Below are 18,944 nucleotides of genomic sequence, written 5' to 3' on the forward strand. Positions count from 1 at the left end.
TGAGGCCATTCTCTAAAATTTCGAATGAAGATGCACCTTTAACTCTCTTTATCTATTATGATATAATCAATAAAAACCGACCCAGTACTTTCTATGGCAATTTAAGAACAACTGACCACGATGAGCTGAACTGAGCTCCAAACTCCTCTGTGGCCCCTCAGAGACATTTATAATCAATGTAGCTTTAAGCTAAGTCCCACTCAGCGTCACTGGCCTGCGTTGGACACAGCCCTCCCACAACAAATTTCATCCACAGACCACGGATTTCACATCCTGAGCAGACAATCCTGCGTCCTGCAGTTCGGAAACACTTGTGAAAAAAGCTTCAGTTATCCCTGTCTTTTCAAGGACTTGCTTTTTCCAGCCTCTGCTTTTTCACCTGCTGCCTCAAGACTACAGGATTATACAGAGGATTAACCAAAAAGGATCCACAAGACATTTTATTCAACTCATCATCATTTGAGTCCTGACTCCAGACAAGTTTCCTTCCCTAGTGCTGCAGGTCATTCAGTAACAGCAGAGGGCACGTGGGGGTGGGTGGATTTTGCAGGCACACCTGTTTAACCACCAGTCTCAAAACTGGGCACCTGAACACACAGTCCTTGGGGGGAAAAAACCACCAAAACGCAGCTTTGGCCTACAGAACATTCCCAAAACCACAAACCCGACTGGCAAAATGAAAAGCTGCATTATGCTACATGTTGTATTCCTTGCAATTCAAAGACGACTGGAGACAGCAGCACCTCAGATCAAGAAACCTTTTGCCATTGAAATAGTGACTTGGCCTTTCAATCACCTTGTAGTTGTTTTATCCAAGAATAACAAAATGAGTTAAACCCCAAAAAGTTGGGTTTGTCCCCTGTAAAGTTTCCCATAGAGTTTCATGTATCAAATAACTTGAAAAAAATGCTTTAGAAACCACTTTAAACAAGTGTGGCCTTGTTAACTGAAGTTAACAGGAAATGGTTTCCAGTTTTAAATTTTTGGCTCCACTGGATTTAGATTATGTCCAGCACAATGAATTCCCTGATTGGGAAAGATGCTGGAAGTGTCTCAGGTGAGACTGCCATGTCATAAAGTGCTTGTATTCCAAACCATAGAGCTGTCAAAGAGTCCTCTCTGCGCTGGGGAAGGAGAGTCCCCACGTGGGACTGGATCCAGGCCAGTCTCTCCCAGGGGTGGCTGGGTTTTGGCACAAGCCCTGATTATCCCCCGAGGCGCTGCCCCTCTCCCCACGCAAATCCCCCCGGCCGCTCCTCTGGCAAGGGGTTGTAATTCGGGTCATCCTCCGGCGTGTCAAATATTGCTTTCCTGGAAAACACAAAGGATGGTCATCCTTTAAAAGACATGTTTCACAACAAGATCAAGACTGCTCACATGCTGCACATGGAACAGTGTCCTCCCTCAGTAACGCCTCGCCCAGGGAGTGGGATTTATGTGCAAGTCTTGCTCTCCAGTTTGGAACCACCAGGAAGGAGATCCCAAATCAAGACTGATGAGGTTCATCTTCTGCTATTTATGAGATAAATATTCTCTGACAGACATCTTCAGGACTGTCTGTGACTCTATGAAAATCCCTCAGAACCGTTCTGGGAGAGCACCACAGGGGATTAGAGCCTCCACACGAGGGACCTCAGTGGGAGCAGCACCACTCAATACTATAAACACTTGAGGGTTTTTTCCCAAAATTGTGAAGTGAGGATGACTTACAGAAGAAAAAAACCATTAGATATCTTACATATTATACCTCAGTCACTGTTCACACCCAGCAGGGGACACAGCTTTGGTGCCACTAAAAAAAGCTGTCAGCAAAGCCTGACAAGTGTTATCAGAGAAAGCAAAGGTAAAATCCTTTAGCTCTTCTCCCAGTTAAGTTGGTCCCCACTTACACAAATGCCAGCTCCTTGTTTGGCAACAGGAATTAAAGAAAAAGCAAATCCAGACTTTCCCCCAGTTCTGTCTCTGCCCAATTCACCAGAAGCTGATGTGACTGGATTGCAAAGAGTTTTCCAAACAAACACTCTCTCCGTGTCTCTTCCAAAGCAGCCACCAATACTCACAGGACAGACGGTGTTCTCAGGAGCCTCCCACCACCAGGCTGATTGGGAAAGACATCCTCTAAGAAAAAATATATATGTCCAACAGCAATGCCTGGTATAGAAACAAAAGCCAAATGGTGATTTTTCAATACTTCCCCTTTATAGCTCTCAAATGCTTTACACTAGACTTTTCAGGAAAACAACACACATTGGTTCTTTCACAGAAAATATGATACAGAAATACAAAACCTAAGGAAGAAAGCTAACAGCAGATAAAAAGCTTAACTTACACTACAAGACATTAATACAGGGAAAACTCCTTGTCATTATTAAAAATACTGATGTTTTGGCTCTATTAGAGTTGATAAAATAGTAATATAAACTATTTTATTTCAGTAGACTGATGCTATGGCCAGACAATGCATCAGGGCTGATTCCAAGCAATAAAAAACCAAAACATCAGAAGCTCTTTCCATCCTTATCACAGCACAAAACATGCTACAATGGTTAGAAATCAGAAGAGCCTGGTATAAATATACCAGAAGAACACCAAGCACTAGGGTATTTAGCCCTTGGATTTACCCACATTTTCTGTTTCATGTAAAACATGAGGAGGAACAGATCCTCGTGACTGTTGCCATTGCTCACCCAGGAGATCCACAATGATGGAGTTCCCCAAAAGCAGTGAAAAGCCCATCAGTACCCAGGGTAGAAACGGGGCTTGGAAGATGAGGAGACCGAAGAAGTTCATGCGGACGTAGGGATTCCTGCGGCTCCAGATGTACACCAGCATGATGGTGAATGCCTGGCCCAGGAACACCAAGTTCACAAACAGCCCAAAAAGCTGGCATGGGTCATTAAGGAAATACTTGTGAAGTCAAGAATTTCACATCTTAATTTGTAATCCCATGTTTTCCACACAGCTGGTAACTTTACTTTCCCAGGTGCGAGTACACCAAACTACTGTCCATCAAATCCAACAGCTACAGCAGGATTCAGGGTACCTGCAGCATGAATAATCTCATTAAAGCATAAATTAATTCTTCATAGACAACCTGAGCATGATCCCACACTTGAGCAGTCCCCTGATAACCTCATTTCCATGATCAAGCAGAAAAAAACCTGAAAAACCAGCAATAATACCAAAGTATTCAAAACCACTCAAACAAATATCAGTACTCCTTGCACAACAAACTATGTCAAGGTAACAGTAGCAACACGGTTTCTGCTCTCATTCACACATCTTTAGCTTTACTAAAGGAGCTTGGAATTACAACAGAAAGGATACAGTCATTAAAAGTCCTCCAAAAAGGAACATAAATACAAAATCTGCCGTCCGACCCCGGAAAGAGCCTTCCTCGAGCATGCGGCAGTACCGGTATCTGAGGCCACAGGTCAGGAAAATTCCATTGCAAATGAGTTTAAAGACAGATCCAAGCACAAAACGATTCAATTCTACATCAGCTTAAAAGTTTTCTATCATTTTACTGCATCAATTGGCTCTTTCTGGATACTTCAGCAGAGAGGGCGACCCAGGAGACAAAAAAGCTACCTGGAATTTTCTCCTGCACCAGGTCAGCACCAAGCTGAAGGATCAGGCTTGTACACATTCTTAACACCACAAAAGTTAACTGGCAAAATTCTTCACCACCTAAGAAGGAGACCCCCTTGAAGGCCATTCATGACACCAAGGAAGTTGGCATTGCTGAATTCCCAGGAACTCAACTTTTCCTGTGTGCAGGTACAGCAACACTTCTGCACTCTGGAGGCTCTGCTCACCGGGGGAACCAACACAACTTGGTGAAGGATACAAAAAGATCATGTTAAATAAAAAATTAAAGCCAACTGGTCCAAAGAATAAGTAGTTTGTGATTAACCTCCATATCTGGAAATAAGACAAATACAAGGACTTTAAACATGACAGCTTATTTTTATTGTCTAAAAAGATAAGCAAGTAACAGTGAAACCGAAATCCCCTTTACAGAAAACGAAACTAAGACCTATTTTAAGGTACAGTGGTCTGCACTCTGGCTTCAGTAGCTTTTAAAAAGTGTATTTCTAATACAAAAAGTACACTGTTTTGAGAAGACAAGCACTTACAAACTCTACAGCACAGTTTAAAACCTCCCGTGCTTCAAAACACACTTACTTGAAAGTGCTTAAATATTAACTCAGGGTTGAAATACAGTTGGAAGGGCGTGATAAGTTCTAATTGCTGAAAAAGAAGAGAACATTTTGAAAGGATCAACGCAAGTGAAAAAAAATACACACCCAAACCAGCAACCCATTCCTGCGTGCCAAGAAGAGCCTAGCAAGTCCTCAGTCAGCACTGTGAGTTTTCTGGCAAGTGGGAGACTCGATACAACACCTCTCTCACGTTGTTGTTGTTATTTATAAATACTTTGCACCTCCTCGGGGCCTATTTCGGGGATCCCCTCGCTCAGGGGCTCCTCGGGGCTCCAGACTCGGCTCTGGGCGGGGGCGATGCCTGAGGGCTCCCCTTCCACGGCTACCCCGCGCCCACCCCCTCCCAATTCCCCTCACGACCTCCCTCCCGCGGCACTGACCACGGCGGCAGTGGTGAGGACGCAGGCGGTGGTGTAGGCCCGGGTCACGGGCGGCACCTGCAGGTACTCCTGCCGGAACGTCTGGTACGCCATCTTGGCGGCCCCGCCCCGCCCCGGCCCGCCCGCCGCCGCGCCTGCCGGGCACTCCGAGCTCCCATTGGCCGAACCGCAGCGCCCTCCCTCCGCTCTGCGCTCCCATTGGCCGAACCGCAGCGCCCTCCCTCCGCTCTGCGCTCTCATTGGCCGAGCACGCAGCCCGCTGCCGCCGCTCCGCGCTCCCATTGGCCGCGCTGCCATACCCTCCCAGCGCTCCGTGCTGTCATTGGCCGAGCGGCCGCGCTCTCCGGGAGCTTGGCCCGCCCGCCGAGGGACGGAGCGCTCGGTGATTGGGCGGTGCGGGTGCCCTGGAGGGCGCTGATTGGCTGCGGGCGGGGCTGCCCTGAGGCGGCGCTCGAGCGAGGCGGGAAAGCGGCGGCGGCGGCAGCGCTGGGCTCCGGCCCCGTCCTCGGCAGCGGCCCCGGGCCCCGTGCTCGGCCCAGAACCCGAGCGGGAGGAGCGGCCCCGCTGCCTCGGGTAGCGCCGGGGAGCCCTGGGAGACCCGGCTTCCCCTCGCGGCTCGGCCGCCCCGGCCCCCCCCGCCGCCATGTCGGTGGATCCCATGACCTACGAGACGCAGTTCTTCGGCTTCACGCCCCAGACGTGCATGCTGCGCGTCTACATCGCCTTCCAGGACTACCTCTTCGAAATGATGCTGGTGGTGGAGGGCGTGATGCTGAAGAAGCTGGACGGCATTCCCGGCTGCAAAGTCAGCCCTTCCCAGATCCGGAAATGCACCGAGAAATTCCTGCTCTTCATGAAGGAGCACTTCGATAAACTCTTCGCTAAAATGGAAGAAGTGCTGCTGCAGCTGGTGCTGAACATCCCTAAGAACGTGCTGCTGCCCGAGGACAGGGTGCAGGAGCAGTATCCCTACAGCAAGGAGGAATTCCAGGCGCTGCAGGATGAGCTGCAGCAGCTGCAGCAGCAGTGCCGGGCAGAGGCGGCCGCGGAGCAGGCGCTGCGAGCAGAGCTGGAGGAGCAGAAGGCTGTCAAGGCCGAGCTGGAGAAGATTTTGCAGTGTTTTGATGGGCTTGAGAACATCTGCAGGGAGCACGGGGCCGGCAACTTCAAGGAAAGCTTTGCCCTCCTGACACAGAGCTCTAAGAAACTGCAGGATGTGCTGAAGGAGGTTGAGGAGAAGAGCAAAAAAATGAAGCGGCATGATCAGTTAATGTAATGGAAATTCTGACAAGGCAACAGAGCTCATAGGGAGCTTGCTTAAAATTACAGAGGCTTATCTTTCCCTTACTGCGCTCATCCTGCCTGAATCTGGACTAAAGACTGTTGAACTGTGCCAGTTTGCACCTCCCTAGGGCAGGAAGGGGAGAAAAGGCTGCAAAATGTAACTCAGATTGTTAACTTCCTAAGTTTTGGGTTGGATAACCGGGCTTTGAAAGTACCTTCCTGGCTACTGAATGTTACCTTTGAACACAATGTAGCACTTGCCCCTTTTAGGGGTTATTAAAACGAAGCCTCATTAAGAGTTTGCTTGTGTTTCTCAGCACAGCGCTACTGCTCCACAGAGCAGAAGCCACTGGAGGAAATGAGTAATTCCATCACTTTGCCCTACTTCACCTTATGTTGCTTTTTATATATTTGTTTGGGGTTTTTTTGTTGCCCAGTGTCCTTTTCCTACTAAATAGCAAAGTTCCTTTTATTAATGTTTAATCAGATTTTCCTGTAAAAATGTTATGAAGACTGATAAGCTCTTGTGTCTTAATTAAACTTATTCTATCTGTACTTAATTTAAAATCCCTGAGTCTGTGCATCTTTCCACTGCAGTTTTTTATCTCCTGTCTAGTCCTATCATTAAATGTCAATATTAATTTCTACTTTACTGGCATAGAAGCTTAGAAGTCATTAACCCTGTGAATCATTTAGAGGTGACTGTAATAAAAAAAGTGTACTGAAAAGAGAAAACACAGTTTGGAATTCTTTCTTCCCTGAACTGAGACGAGTAAGATGTGAACAGTGTCAGCAGAGGGCACCAGCAGCCCGGCCCTGGGCTCGGCTCCACAGGAGGTTGGTCTATTTTCCAACTCAGTGTAACTTTCCTGGACACCAAGAATGACCGTGTTTCCTCAGATGAATCAGTTGTTTTATCGTTGTTTTATCCTTAATAAATAGGAGACACTTTTCCTGGGTGTTCTGTGCCAGGAGAGATCACACACAGACTTGCAGAAAGCTGGACCCTACTGAGTTATACACCCCAACGCTGTATTTTCCTTTAAAAAGGAATTATTCCCATTTTCACACTCCTCTCCCAGCCAGAGAGAGACAATTTCAGCACCAGGCCAGGGTTCTCCCCAGTGCCTCCTTCCCAGCTGGAGTGGGGAATGCTGGTCATGAAGGTTGCCCTGGGCTGAGCCTGACCCACTCTGACCCCTGGCTCACATTTTGATGTGCTGCTGTGTCACCGGCCAGGGAAATGTGTCCACAACTAAATCTGAGACTGACCATCCCACCCTCCTGGTGTGGATTTAACCCACGCCAGCCTCGGGCCCTCCTGTGATTGCCTCTTCCCACCTGCTCCCAGAAATGCCATCCTGCCACATATGCTCCTGGCACTCCAGTCACCATAATGAAATATTTTACTATAAACTGTATCCTGATGCTCCAGAAAGCTGTGCAGGAACAGTGCCCTCGGGCAGCAAGCTGTGGCACCTCAGGGAATCATGGAATTCTTTGGCTTGGAAAAGCCCCCTGAGCATCGAGCCCAGCAGTTCCCCCAGCACTGCCATGGCCACCACTCACCGTGTCCACAGCTGCTGGATCCAGCGGTATTGGTGAGGCATTCCCAACCCCAAATCACATCCATGTGTTTTTGGGGTCTCTGGAGGCTCAGACCCCAAGTCCATCCCCACTGGCCTCTCCATCTGTCCTTGTCCCACTCTCCTCAGGCTCCCATCGCTCCCAAAGGCAGATCCAGCGTGTCCATGGCCATGGCCCAGGTCCCACTGGTGACAAGGCAGGCACAGACAGGGTAGCACCAGGCTGCTGCAGGAGCAGGGCCTTGGAAAGGAGGGGGAGAATTTCCAGATGGATGATTATAATGTTCATTTTCTCCCAATACTTGCATGGAGCTGGAATATTCAGAGCCTCAGGCTGGGAGCAAGGTACTTCCTAATACCCAATGTAAAAACTGTAACCAGCTGTTGGTAAAACATTTCCAAGAGACTTTTGCAGGAGAAAGAGCCTTGCTGTCAAGCAAGATGGTCCATGAACATCCCAGCAGCAGAGCTGAGGTGTGAGGGGAACGAAGCCACTGGTTTTCCTACTGCGATAATGCCCTCCTGGGAGCCCTGAGGATCCATGGGACCCCTGGCAGCTGGATACTCCATCAGATGGGGAATGGCCTTGAGCCTTGAGCCCCTCTACAGCTCCTGGGACTATCAGACTTCCAGCAAAACTCACCCCTGGGAAAAAAAGCATGTTCAGGCTGTGAGGAGGAGGATGTGCAGATGATTTGCAGGCCCTGTGCATGGAGAGGGGTCAGGTGAAGCAGAGGAGGTGCTGGCCCTGTGTCCCAGGGGTGCTGGTTTGCCCTGCAAACCCCCGGGGGTTCAGTTCCCTGTATAAGGAGAAAACAGAAAATTTAAACTAAGAAATTTTTGGCAGCATTCACAGGCAGTTGGAGCACACAGTGCAGCCCTCCTTGACTTAGACACTGAATAATGGTGTAATTAGCAGCTGTTAATAAGCCCACACCTGGCAAAATGCCGGGGGGGAGGAGGGGGTTGCCATATGCCTCCTCATTAAAAGCATTAATTACAGGCAGGAAATGCTGGTGGCAGCCACATGCTTTAATTGCTTCACCTCAAGCTGGTGGTGGGTCAGCTCCTGCCTTTGCCATCCCACAGTGGCTCAGGGTTCCCATCCCTGTCCTCATCCCGCAGCAAGGCTGAAGGGACCAAGAGGGCAGGGAAAAACGATACTTTTTCATTCTAATAACAAAAAAAAACTCCTCTTGTGGCAAAAAATTTTCTTCCATGGGGATTTTGGCTGGCACAAAGTGAGCAAGAGCATCCCCCATCCTGAAACAACCCCGTGGAAACTCCAAATAAAAAATAAGAGATGGACAGAGAGAGAGCCAGGCACTGTGAGTTATTCCAGCTGGTGAGTGCAGCAGCTCTTCCCTAATGTGTTTGCACATCACACACCATAAAACGGGATGGGAGTGAACACTCCGAGTCCTCGGTGGGATTTCCGGAGAGCTGCCCTGGTGCTGCCTCCCCTGTACCCCAGGCCTGGCAATAAAATAAATGGGGCACAGAAAATGGGCATTCAGCTCCCATTAGTGGCAAAACATTGGTTTACTCAAGCAAAGAAACTCGGTCAGGGCTTGGCTGTTGATGGCTCCTGGCCGTGTTTGCTGGACCTCCCTGGAAATTGCTTTAGAAAAGAACATGGTAAATGGCTTTTTCCTACTCAAGGAGGAGAAAATGGAAAAGCTGGAAATGTCTGGCAACAAAGGAATCACTTTCACATGTGAGATTATTTTTTTCCCCCTAATTAAACCATAGGAGAGAGGGAATGAGATTAAAGAGGTTCCGCTGGAGGGAGGCCTTGGAGACAGCTGTGCTTGGTGTGGAGCAGCACAGACAACAATAAAGGGTGAAGTTTATGATTCTCCTTTGCTGGGGACTGGAAAAACGATGTCCCTCACATGCCCTACATGGCTTTGGCTGCTTCCCTGGCTGTTCATCCTGCCCTGCATCCGTCTCACCTCTGCTGCAGTTGGGTTTGGGTTGGAAGGGACCTTAAAGATCATCTATTCCCTGCGATGAGCAGAGACACCTTTTACTAGACTAGGTTGCTACAAAATCATTGTAGGAATTTAATTTCAGCTTGAAGAGGGATAAAAAAAAATAAATAAACCGAGCAAACAACCTAAAAAAACAACATTGAGGCAAGATGGAGCCTTTGGAGGTCAATCCACTGGATGGATCCTGCCAGGTGAAACTGAACACTTGGAAGCCAATGGTCCCACAGCTATGACCCCTCTGCTTGGTGTCTTTGTAGCTCTAATTAATTCTGTCCCCTTCCCAGGCAGCCATACCTCCCAGTGCTGTGCTGCTGGGGATTCTCTTACCTCTGATTTCCCTGTAGAAAGGAAATCCTCCTGCTGCTTTGTCTGCTTATCCCTCCTGGGCTCTTAATACTCCCACTTACACAATTCAGAATATTATTCCCTCCTGTCACCTTAATTTCTAATAATTAGTATTTGGTGTAACACTACAGCAGACAGCAGCTCTTAATGAATATTATAATAAGCACTAAATTATAATTTACCGCTCTAGAAATCCATTTTGATACGTAGCCCACTTAAAAGAAAATTAGGGGGAGCAGCTTTCAAGCCTGGCTGGATCCAACCCCAAAAGGAGTCCCCAGCATGATCCTAAGTGACCATGAGCTCCAGGAGCATTTACTGGCCTGGGACATGTCACTGCCCACGTGGGGGCTGGATGTGCCATCGTGGCAGTGACGTGACCTCACTGGGACACGGCATTCCCAGGGAACCAGCAATTATCTGGCCTCAGCATTTTATTCACTCCCTGACAAAATGCTGGGGTATGAATCCATCTGGAGGGGGCAACAGCATCAATCCAGGCAAAGTGCTTGTGCAGTAAGGAACCCTCGATGTCCCCATTTCCAGCCTCAGCCTCTGCCGGTCCCTCTTATGGAGCTGTTTGCCTTCCTTTTGTGGTGGTGGTTGCCAGGAATTTATTTATCCATCAATTAACAGACGGGTTTGGGACTGGCAGCAACTGAGGCCCATTGTGTGTTTGGGCAGAACACAGAATCCCAGAATGGTTTGGGTGGAAGGGATTTTAAGATCATCCAGTCCCACACCCTGCCATGGGCAGGGACACCTTCCACTACCCAGGTTGCTCCAAGCCCCATCCAGCCTGGCCTTGGACACTTCCAGGGATCCAGGGGCAGCCACAGCTTCTCTGGGCACCCTGTGCCAGGACCTCACCAACCTCACAGGAGAGAGATCAGATCCTAAGCATCGTGTAACACAGAAGCAATGAAGGAGAATTTCTTTGGGATTTTTATGCAGAAATATGGGAAAAGTCTGGTGAAGAACCATGGGTGTCAGCATGATTTTCACTGCACATGCTGGGAAGTGCAGTGATGATGCCACAGTGCTGGGGCCAGGACACCAGCCTGGCATCAGCCCTTTGTGCTGTCAGAGCCCTGCCCGCCTCAGGGAGCACCCAAACGGCTCAGCCCACAGGGTGCTCATGGCCAGAAAGCCTCCAAGTGAAAATGGCAGCTCAGCCCACTGCAGTGAAGTGTTCCCCAGAGCAAGTGGCACAGCAGGAAGGATCCTTTGTGCCACCAGCGTCCACCATGGCCTCCAGAGACAAAGGGAGGTGGGGTTGCCCCATCTCTGGGGAGCTCTCCTGAGTTGGCTGTCGAGGGCCAGCAAGAGGTTTCTGTTAGCAGCGCACCAGCCTCTGCAGAGCCTCAGTTCTAAAGAAATCAGCATTTCCTAAGGAGCTCTCATGGTGCTCCCCCTGCTCTGCTTTTGACTGGGATGGGGCTCCTTTCTTCCCAAGAGCTGGCACTTGCTGGCTTTGGATTCAGGATGGGAATGCTGTGGATCACACGGGGGTGCTTTGGCCACTGCTGAGCAGGGCTTGCCCTCCTCCAGGACTCTGCAGTGTCCCACGGGACAATGCACGTTTTCCACTGGGAAGGGAGGGAGGAGTGCTGAAGATGGAGGCAAAGAAGGCTTGAAACACCTGTCTCTGTCCTTGTTTGTGAGGTGAACATCCACCCTCTGGAAAGGGATGAGGGTATTTCTACACTGCCTTTTCCCATTAAGAGATTTGAAAAAACTTTTTATTGTGCCCCACAGTTCTGGCCCAATAGCCCAACCCTGCCCTCTGGCAGTGGGAAGCCATTCCCCATTGTCCTGTCACTCCAGGCCCTTGTCCAAAGTCTCTCTCCAGCTCTGTTGAAGCCCCTTTAGGCACTGGAAGGGGCTCTAAGGTCTTGCTGGAGCCTTCTCTTCTCCAGGCTGAGCAACCCCAACTCTCTCAGCCTTACAACATCACTGTCAGGGCTGAGGCAGACGCCTTCACCTTTTTTTAAATCTTTTTCTGCAGTATAAAAATGAGAGGAGCTTGGTGCCCTCTGGCTGCCTCGAAGATGCCTGGAGCAGGGCAGGCTCAGCCAGTCCCATCCCATGGCACCAGCTGAGCCCAGGATTTGCAGGGGTTTCCACAGCAGTGCCAAGTGAGCTCCAACCCAGGCCAGCCCCAGCCCCTCTGTGAAGGAAATTGCACTTTTCTTTGGAAGCAAATGGAATGAAGGCAAGACAGCTTCACCAGCCCCATTGCAGCAGGAGGCTGGAATAGCTGGGGATGTGTCACCTGAGCACGACAGACCCCTGAGCTTCTTCATCCAGGAAAAGCCCAGCATGGAAAGGGTGATGAAAGGAATCCCTCCAAGCCCCTCTCTGCTGCAGCTACAGCACAGAGAGGGGTGGAGCCGCAGAGAAAGCTCAAGAGCCAGCAGTCAGTGCTGCCTTAGGAACTGCACTTACACCCAGGGTCATCTCTGTGGAATTTATTGTCATTTTCTCATCAGTTCTACAGTACAAAAGCATGCAAAAAATAGCCTCTCTCTTCATGGTACATATTTACAGTGCAACAGCCACGTGCTGTCACAGTACTGAGTGCATTTACATCATGCTGGAATCATAGCAGAGCACATACAGGGGCAGAGGTTCAACATCAAGTGCAACGAGAGACTGAAATACCAACAGAACAGGCCTAGAAATCAGAAAGAGCAGCAAAATTACGGCACAGAGGATCTGTATTATACCCTCAAGAGTTGCAATTCATGTCTTCTTGAATTTACACCATTTTTTGGGAACGCTTTGATTGATGGGATGGAGGGTCTGGGCTCTGCCAGCAGCAGCTCTGAGTGTACATGGCTTTTCTTCAGGAAGGGAAGGAGCAAGGCAGCGACTGATGAGCTGCTTTCCTTCCCTCATACCATGGAAGGCTGCATTCAGAGCAACAGGGTCATGGCATAATCCAGGTTAATTCAGCCTGGGAGGGACTCGAGCCAAGCATGGACTTGTGTAGGAGGATCTGGCCCAGAAAGGAATGCCTTGCACTGCTTTGCTCAGCAAACTCCACTGCAAATGGGCCCTGCTAAAGCAGAGAAGTTTGGCACCTAAACCAAGGTCTATTTCCACACAAACCCTCCACGCTCTCCCTTCCAGTCTCTCTGCTGCACACCAGAAGTGCTCGGGCTCTGTGGCATTCCCCAGCACAGCCCTCCTGCCTTGGGAAATTTACTGAGATCCCCAACCCTGGGGGAGCCTGGGCCTCTAAGGGGCTGGAACAAAGCCCCTGGGCTGGTGGGACAAAGCTCCTGGGGTTTTTGGGTAAGATGGGAGGGAAAGCACTGAGCTGGGGAGAGCAAATGAGCTCCCAGCCACACACCACAAATGGAGAAATTCCCCCATGGCAGCGCTGCCGACGGCTTCAGGATGCAGAATTGTGCTGAGGGAACATGAAATTTCTCTCAGCAGCTCCTCCTTGCAAGTCTGGCAATAAATAAGGAATGAAATCCCACCCTGGAAGTCGTGTTATGGAGCCACAGTTTGTTTTGCATGGAGCAGCAACACTGTCCCCCACCAGGCTCCCTCTGCTTGCAGCCCTACACAAAGTCAGCTTTCCCACCAGCAGCCTTGATGCTGAAAACCTCATCTGTTTGCAAGTGTGACATTCACAGCAGCACATTCCTGCCCAAAGGGTTAAAGATATGGACTGGGCATTCCTCAGTGCAGGACAGAAGAGACTTGACCAGGAATTTTACTTAGCAGTACCCCCCAAAACCAAAGGCCTAGAGCCATTAACTGAGTAAGACAAAGAAATCTATCTCCTGGAGACCAAAGAGATGTGCTATTCCCCCAAATGAGAAATTCCTTTCAAGGAAATCATCCTCAAGCTGGAAGAGTCTGGAAAACTTGACCAGATGCAATGGTGCTCCCTGGGACTCTGAGCCCAGCTAACACAGGCCAGAGCATCCCACTGCTCCAGAACAGCACAGGTGAGGATTTGGAGGGGAAAAACACAGGGCACACACCAAAGCATGAGTGTGCCACGGCAGCTCTGCTCGCTGCTCTGCAGAGCCCACACTGAACCCCATCCCCTCCATCACAGAGAGGAGCAGACAAATATTTACCCATCCAGCTAAAGAGAATGATTTCCCTCAAGAGCTAAAAGCGCTGCCTTGCCAGGGATGTTTATTCTCAGATAAATCCCCTCTCTTCAGTCTCTTCCTTTCTTCAGAGCAGAACCAGCATTGCTCTGAGCTGCTCTAACATGCACATAAACAAGCAAGGATTTCCTTGCAGCTGAGTGAGAAGTAGAGCCTATTTCTGCCTTTCTCCTGCTGCCAGGGCACCTTCTTCATCTCATTTCATGCAAGTTTTCAGGCTGCTGTTTGTGACACGAGCTCAGAGCTCAGCTGCACAACTCAAGGGGTTGGTACTTGGACGTGTGGGAACAGCTCCAGAGGGATTTGTTTTAGCTGAAAGGACAAATATTTCAGAGGAGATTTTGAGATAATCATAAAAAACATCCCTTCCCCTCCAAAAGTGAAGCGATGGATTTAGGTACCACTAAAGAAACATGAGATGGAGTTCATTTATGACGTTTGGTTGCATTAATTGAGGCTGAGAACAGCCTTCCTGCAGCCTTGCCCCACCAGCTCCCATCCCCTGGGCATCACTAAAATAACCCCAACTGCCTGGATTAGCAAATTATTCTTGCCACAGATTAAAAATACAATAACTAACCCCATGTTTGCACTCTTAGAGCTCTTTGAGTGCAACCCAGGTATTGCTTAGACTTCAGAAGTTCCACAGGGATCAGGATTACCAGAACTCCCTTTTCTGCCTGGGGTAGGGCAGGTTCCTGAGATGTGTCCTTGTTCCAAGGTCACACCCTGGCCCTGTCCTGGGGACACCAGATGGAGAAAGTAGTTTTTTTCCACAAACTGGAGGACAGTTTGCCCAGCTTGGCTTGCTCCTGTGCAGCAGGAGCTGGTGGCACCCCAGCACAGACCAGTTTATATCCAGAGACTGTCACATCCACAGGCAGTGGTTCCACCTGGACAATCTTTCCCATTTGCAAACCCCCCTGTGCTTTCAGAATTTTCATTCCCTACCTCTGGGTACTTAAATCTTCATTGCAAGGCAGCAGGATCCAAGCAGAAGGTGCTGTCTCTCAGGCTGGGGGAAGCATCAGGGCATGCCCCTGGCGCAGGACCAGGTTCCTCAGCAGATGCTGAGCTCACAGCTGGTGCAGACACAAACAGGCAGGATTTAGCACCGGGAGGCAGCAGTGCAGAGCTCAGGCCCACAGCAGTAACCTTTACAGGATCCAACAGCAGTGCCAGCTTTCAGCATTAAAGGCCTCCTTCATTAAAGGCAGAAGCTGCAATGTTATTTCCCATTTTGCGAATATTTACAGGTGAGAGGAGACGAAGAGCCCAGGCTGGTGACTGCTGGGCATCCCACTGAGGTGGCTGAGGATGAGTGAGGGGAGGTGACAGGCTGGGGACAGACAAAAAGCACTGGCAGCAAAGCCCAGCTATGAAATGTTGGGAACCACCAAACTGGATTGCAGCAAACAGAACAGGAACACCAGGATATACCAGTCACTACCAACAGCCCTCGTACACGTGTCCCCCTGCACAAAAAATGAGGGAACAAAGTCCCAAGTCCTCAGGATTAACCTAAAAACAGACACTAAGATGATTATGTAGGAACCAAATTTAATCATGTCCTTTCTTTAAGTACTATAAAATAAGATTCCAATCCCACTGGCTTCCCAGGGGCATGTTCAGACACCACAAAGCTCAAGGGAAAATAATGACACATATTTTGACAGATGGACGTCACTGATTTTTACTTTCTGAATGGAAGAGTGAAATTCCTGATTATTCACACAGTCTTTACAGTCAACAGCCACAGAAATGGCTGTATTTGCCTTTTTGCATTTGCCTTTTTAAGTGCAATCTCTTACCTGTTGTCAAACTGTTGAGATGAAGCTTCTAACCCCAAGTTTAGAAGCAATCTATGGATAAAATAGCAGCATCAGCCCATGCATAAAAATAATAGTCTTAAAATAAAATTAAAAATTAAAGCCTTTAAAAAAAAAAAATCAAAAGATCAAGTTGGGAACTTGTGCTCTGTAGCTTTCTAAAATCCCTCCATGAACATTTTCCATCCTAGGAACCTCTCCCAGTTTGGGTCATTTTCAGGAAATTAAAGTTTAAAAGCATCAGGTACACAAGATATGAGTGAAGAGAAGGAATTGAAATAAAATAAAGCCCCAAACCTGCCACTCTTTTCAGCTGGAGAACAAGGCCCATGGGTGCAGCTGATGGGGGTGCATTCCCAGCTCTTTAGGAAGTGCAGCCCTGGCAGATGTCCCTGGAGCACTAAGCTGTTGTGTGCAGCAGCATATCCCCATGCTCCAGAGCTCTGTGACACTCCAAGGCTCATTGCACATCCAGGGAATCCTCTGCTTTACAGCACTACCCTGACTAAAGCCATAGCTGGGGGCAGGACTGAGACTGTGCAAAACTGAGGAGTAGGAGGAAAAGGGAAGAAAGAGAAAGAAAAAGGCATAGGGAAGGACAGTGTTCACTCCAGCAGCAAGATCTCATCCTCACTGATACCCATAGGCATTTTGCCATCGACTCCACACCAGGAGCAGGACTCCTGATGGACACAAGTACTTTACCTGTGCATTAAATAAAACAGTTGCCCTCTGACACAAAACCTGGCTCCAATGCCATTTTTTTCTTCCTGATGCTTGAAGTAGAGAACGCAAAAACGCAAGGACAAAGTGTCCAGGGGAAAAGGACCCTTGAGACAAACGAACCCCCATTCCTCAGCCAAGACCCCTGACAGAGCCCCGAGGTGAAGCACGAGTGGACAGCAAGGCACACGCACGGAAGAGCCAAGGACACCTTGCCCAAGGAGCCGCAGGGCTCGCTCTGCTCCTCGGCGCTGCTCTGATCCTCCTGCCTGGCTTTCTGGCTTGGTCCGTTTCAGGTGGGTTTGTCTGGTTCTGGTTTTGCTGTGCAGGCCCCGGGCTGGGTGATGAGGGCGATGTGACACCACGATGGGCACGGCGGCGGCGGCTCGTGCGCGGCCTGCCCGCGGCAGCCGGGCGGCCTCAGGACGCGGCCTCGTCCTCGCACACGTCCGGCAGCTCCGGGTCCCTGGCTGCTTCTCTGCTCCCTTGTGTTCTACAGGGGTGGCAAGGAAACAAAGAGATTGTAGGCACAGAGCAAGGCAGGGGGTGCTTCTTCCAACCCAGCGCAGCAATATCAACAGGGAATAGCAATGGACCAGCAATGAACCAGCTGGTTGTGCGGGTACCATGTAAACACCTCGGCAGTATCCCAGCACGATGCCCTGCAGTGATGTGCAGCTTGTGCCTGGACACCTGCTTGGCCTTTGCATCCAAAAACTGAGCTCTCCGCTTCCCTGAATGCCCTTCTCCATGAGGAGGCATCTGGTTCTAGGGGAAAGTCTTGCAGACCAGCAGCATGGTTTCCAAATTACCTAGTTTGTATTCCGAGAGTTCTGGCTTGCTCTACTTTAATCTGATTTTTTTATAAAAATCAGAGCGATGGGTTGATCCCACAACTGCTTCTCCAGAGCCCCACTGTAAATGGCAGTAAAACGAAATGTTTCTACCAGAACCCAGTTTGTCCTACACAAAAACTGTGTGATTTCAGTTTCTGTGAGTTTGCCTGGTCCCCAAAACAGCAGTTCCCAAAACCTGAGAGCAGCAGCCCTAGAATCTCAGCCAAGGTAACTTACTTGCATTGCACATACACCACGATAATTTCAGCCTTTTCCTCCTACTCCTAACTTTTGATGTTTTCTCATGTAGAAGGCTTGAGCTGCAACACCTCGAGGAGCAACACCTCCGCCCAGCCCAGCCACCCCCAGACTGCATGTGACTGTGACTGGATGGAGAAAAGGGGACACCTGCAGGTGCCACCCACAGCAGAAACAGATTGCAGGCAGATGACTTCACCTAAAACACCCATTTCTCCACCATAAAAATATCCACAACACAAAGGAGGCGATCATCTCCAAGCAGTTGTGTCTCCCAGGTGTCCAGCCTCACTCACACCAGTCTGGCTGGATCACAGAATCATGGAATGGTTTGGGTTGGAAGGAGACCTTGAAGATCATCTTGTTCCATCCCCTGCCATGGGCAGGGACACCTTCCACTATCCCAGGCTGCTCTGAGCCCTGTCCAACCTGGCCTTGGACACTTCCAGGGATGGGGCAGCCTGTGCCCAGTGCATTCTGTGGAACCTGCATGGACAAGCCAGCTGGGCAGTGGAGTGTCAGTGCAGCTGCATGTGCCTGGAGCACGCAGTGTTTGGGGGGTGTGGGCTGGGGGCTCTGGGGGTATTTCCTGGCTGGGAACAACACAAACTACACACAGGTCTAACCCGATTTTTGAAGAAACCAGAAATGATCAAAAATCATGTTCCCTTCTCCCGTCACTTCAGCAAAGCCCTGCAATAAACCTGACCTTGAACCTATGGACCATTTCCCTGCAGGGGAGGCTGAGGAACAGCCCTGTCTTCAGTGCCTGTCACCCCCTCTTCAAATGATTGATCACCTCATTTAGCAGCACAGGCTCTGTTCTGTGGCAGCTCAGCACAGCCCGGCTCCCTGCCTGGCACATCCTGCTGATCCTGCTCCTGTCAGGGATATTCAATGCTGTCCCACCACTCCAAGCAGCCTCTCCTCTCCAAACACCCCATGTCAGGGTGAGAGGACCCTCACGGTGGCAAACACCACCCAAAAAGCTGGGGCTGCCTGTGAAGCAGCAGAGATCCAGTACCAGAGTTCCATGTCTGCACAGGAGCCTGGCTCGTGCTGTGAGGCCTGAGGCTGGATGGGAACCTCCAGTAAATAACTCTTGGTAAGAAATAAGGCTCTATTTCCCCCACATTTTTTAAGCCACAGGGCAGCAAAGCCTGATCTGTGCAATTACCCAGGAGAGTAGGTGGCTGTCACAGCCACTGGGCATTCACACGTGTTTCGTGTCCAGCAAGGAATGAGCCTCCCCGCACTGCCCTCCCAAACACAGGAGCACGGGACAGGGATGGTGTGGGACAACCTACACAGCACCAACACACAGCCCTGGCAAGTGCTTCATTC

The 18,944-nt window shown here is 49.7% G+C and overlaps 3 protein-coding genes across 7 annotated transcripts in view; 1 reads left to right on the forward strand and 2 right to left on the reverse strand.

The window, feature by feature from the left end:
• Positions 1 to 426: 426 nt before the first annotated feature.
• DERL2 (derlin 2) lies at positions 427 to 4,734 on the reverse strand. The gene is made up of 7 exons (XM_032129863.1): positions 4,607 to 4,734; positions 4,189 to 4,254; positions 3,851 to 3,924; positions 3,328 to 3,421; positions 2,688 to 2,883; positions 2,061 to 2,151; positions 427 to 1,311 (listed from the first exon to the last, which is right to left on the reverse strand). The coding sequence occupies exons 1-7, from the start codon at positions 4,697 to 4,699 to the stop codon at positions 1,206 to 1,208; spliced, it is 720 nt and encodes a 239-aa protein (XP_031985754.1). The 5' UTR covers positions 4,700 to 4,734; the 3' UTR covers positions 427 to 1,205.
• Positions 4,735 to 5,051: 317 nt separating this feature from the next.
• On the forward strand, positions 5,052 to 6,626 carry MIS12 (MIS12 kinetochore complex component). Its single transcript, XM_032129868.1, has one exon. It carries the CDS (start codon positions 5,250 to 5,252, stop codon positions 5,880 to 5,882), a length of 633 nt encoding a protein of 210 aa, XP_031985759.1. The 5' UTR covers positions 5,052 to 5,249; the 3' UTR covers positions 5,883 to 6,626.
• A 5,645-nt stretch (positions 6,627 to 12,271) lies between these two features.
• The window catches only part of CAMKK1 (calcium/calmodulin dependent protein kinase kinase 1), a 95,795-nt gene continuing 89,122 nt past the window's right edge, over positions 12,272 to 18,944 (reverse strand). For all 5 annotated transcript variants that reach the window (XM_032129749.1, XM_032129748.1, XM_032129747.1 and 2 more), the window contains one exon: positions 12,272 to 16,999. In XM_032129749.1, the coding sequence (XP_031985640.1) occupies positions 16,927 to 16,999 (73 nt within the window). In that variant the 3' untranslated portion in view covers positions 12,272 to 16,926. The remainder of the gene's footprint in view (positions 17,000 to 18,944) is intronic.

The sequence above is a fragment of the Corvus moneduloides genome, chromosome 20 (assembly GCF_009650955.1).
Source record: "Corvus moneduloides isolate bCorMon1 chromosome 20, bCorMon1.pri, whole genome shotgun sequence".
NCBI classification, from domain to species: domain Eukaryota; kingdom Metazoa; phylum Chordata; class Aves; order Passeriformes; family Corvidae; genus Corvus; species Corvus moneduloides.

Excerpts from the sequence above, each read along its gene's own strand:
- MIS12 (XM_032129868.1), top strand. The coding sequence starts at position 5,250 with ATGTCGGTGGATCCCATGACCTACGAGACGCAGTTCTTCGGCTTCACG.
- DERL2 (XM_032129863.1), bottom strand. The coding sequence starts at position 4,699 with ATGGCGTACCAGACGTTCCGGCAGGAGTACCTGCAGGTGCCGCCCGTG. Across the intron at positions 2,884-3,327 it reads TTGGAGGACTTTTAATGACT|CTTTTTGGGCTGTTTGTGAA; the intron begins GTATCCTTTCTG and ends GACCCATGCCAG. Across the intron at positions 1,312-2,060 it reads CTGAGAACACCGTCTGTCCT|GAAAGCAATATTTGACACGC; the intron begins GTGAGTATTGGT and ends TGTGTTTTCCAG.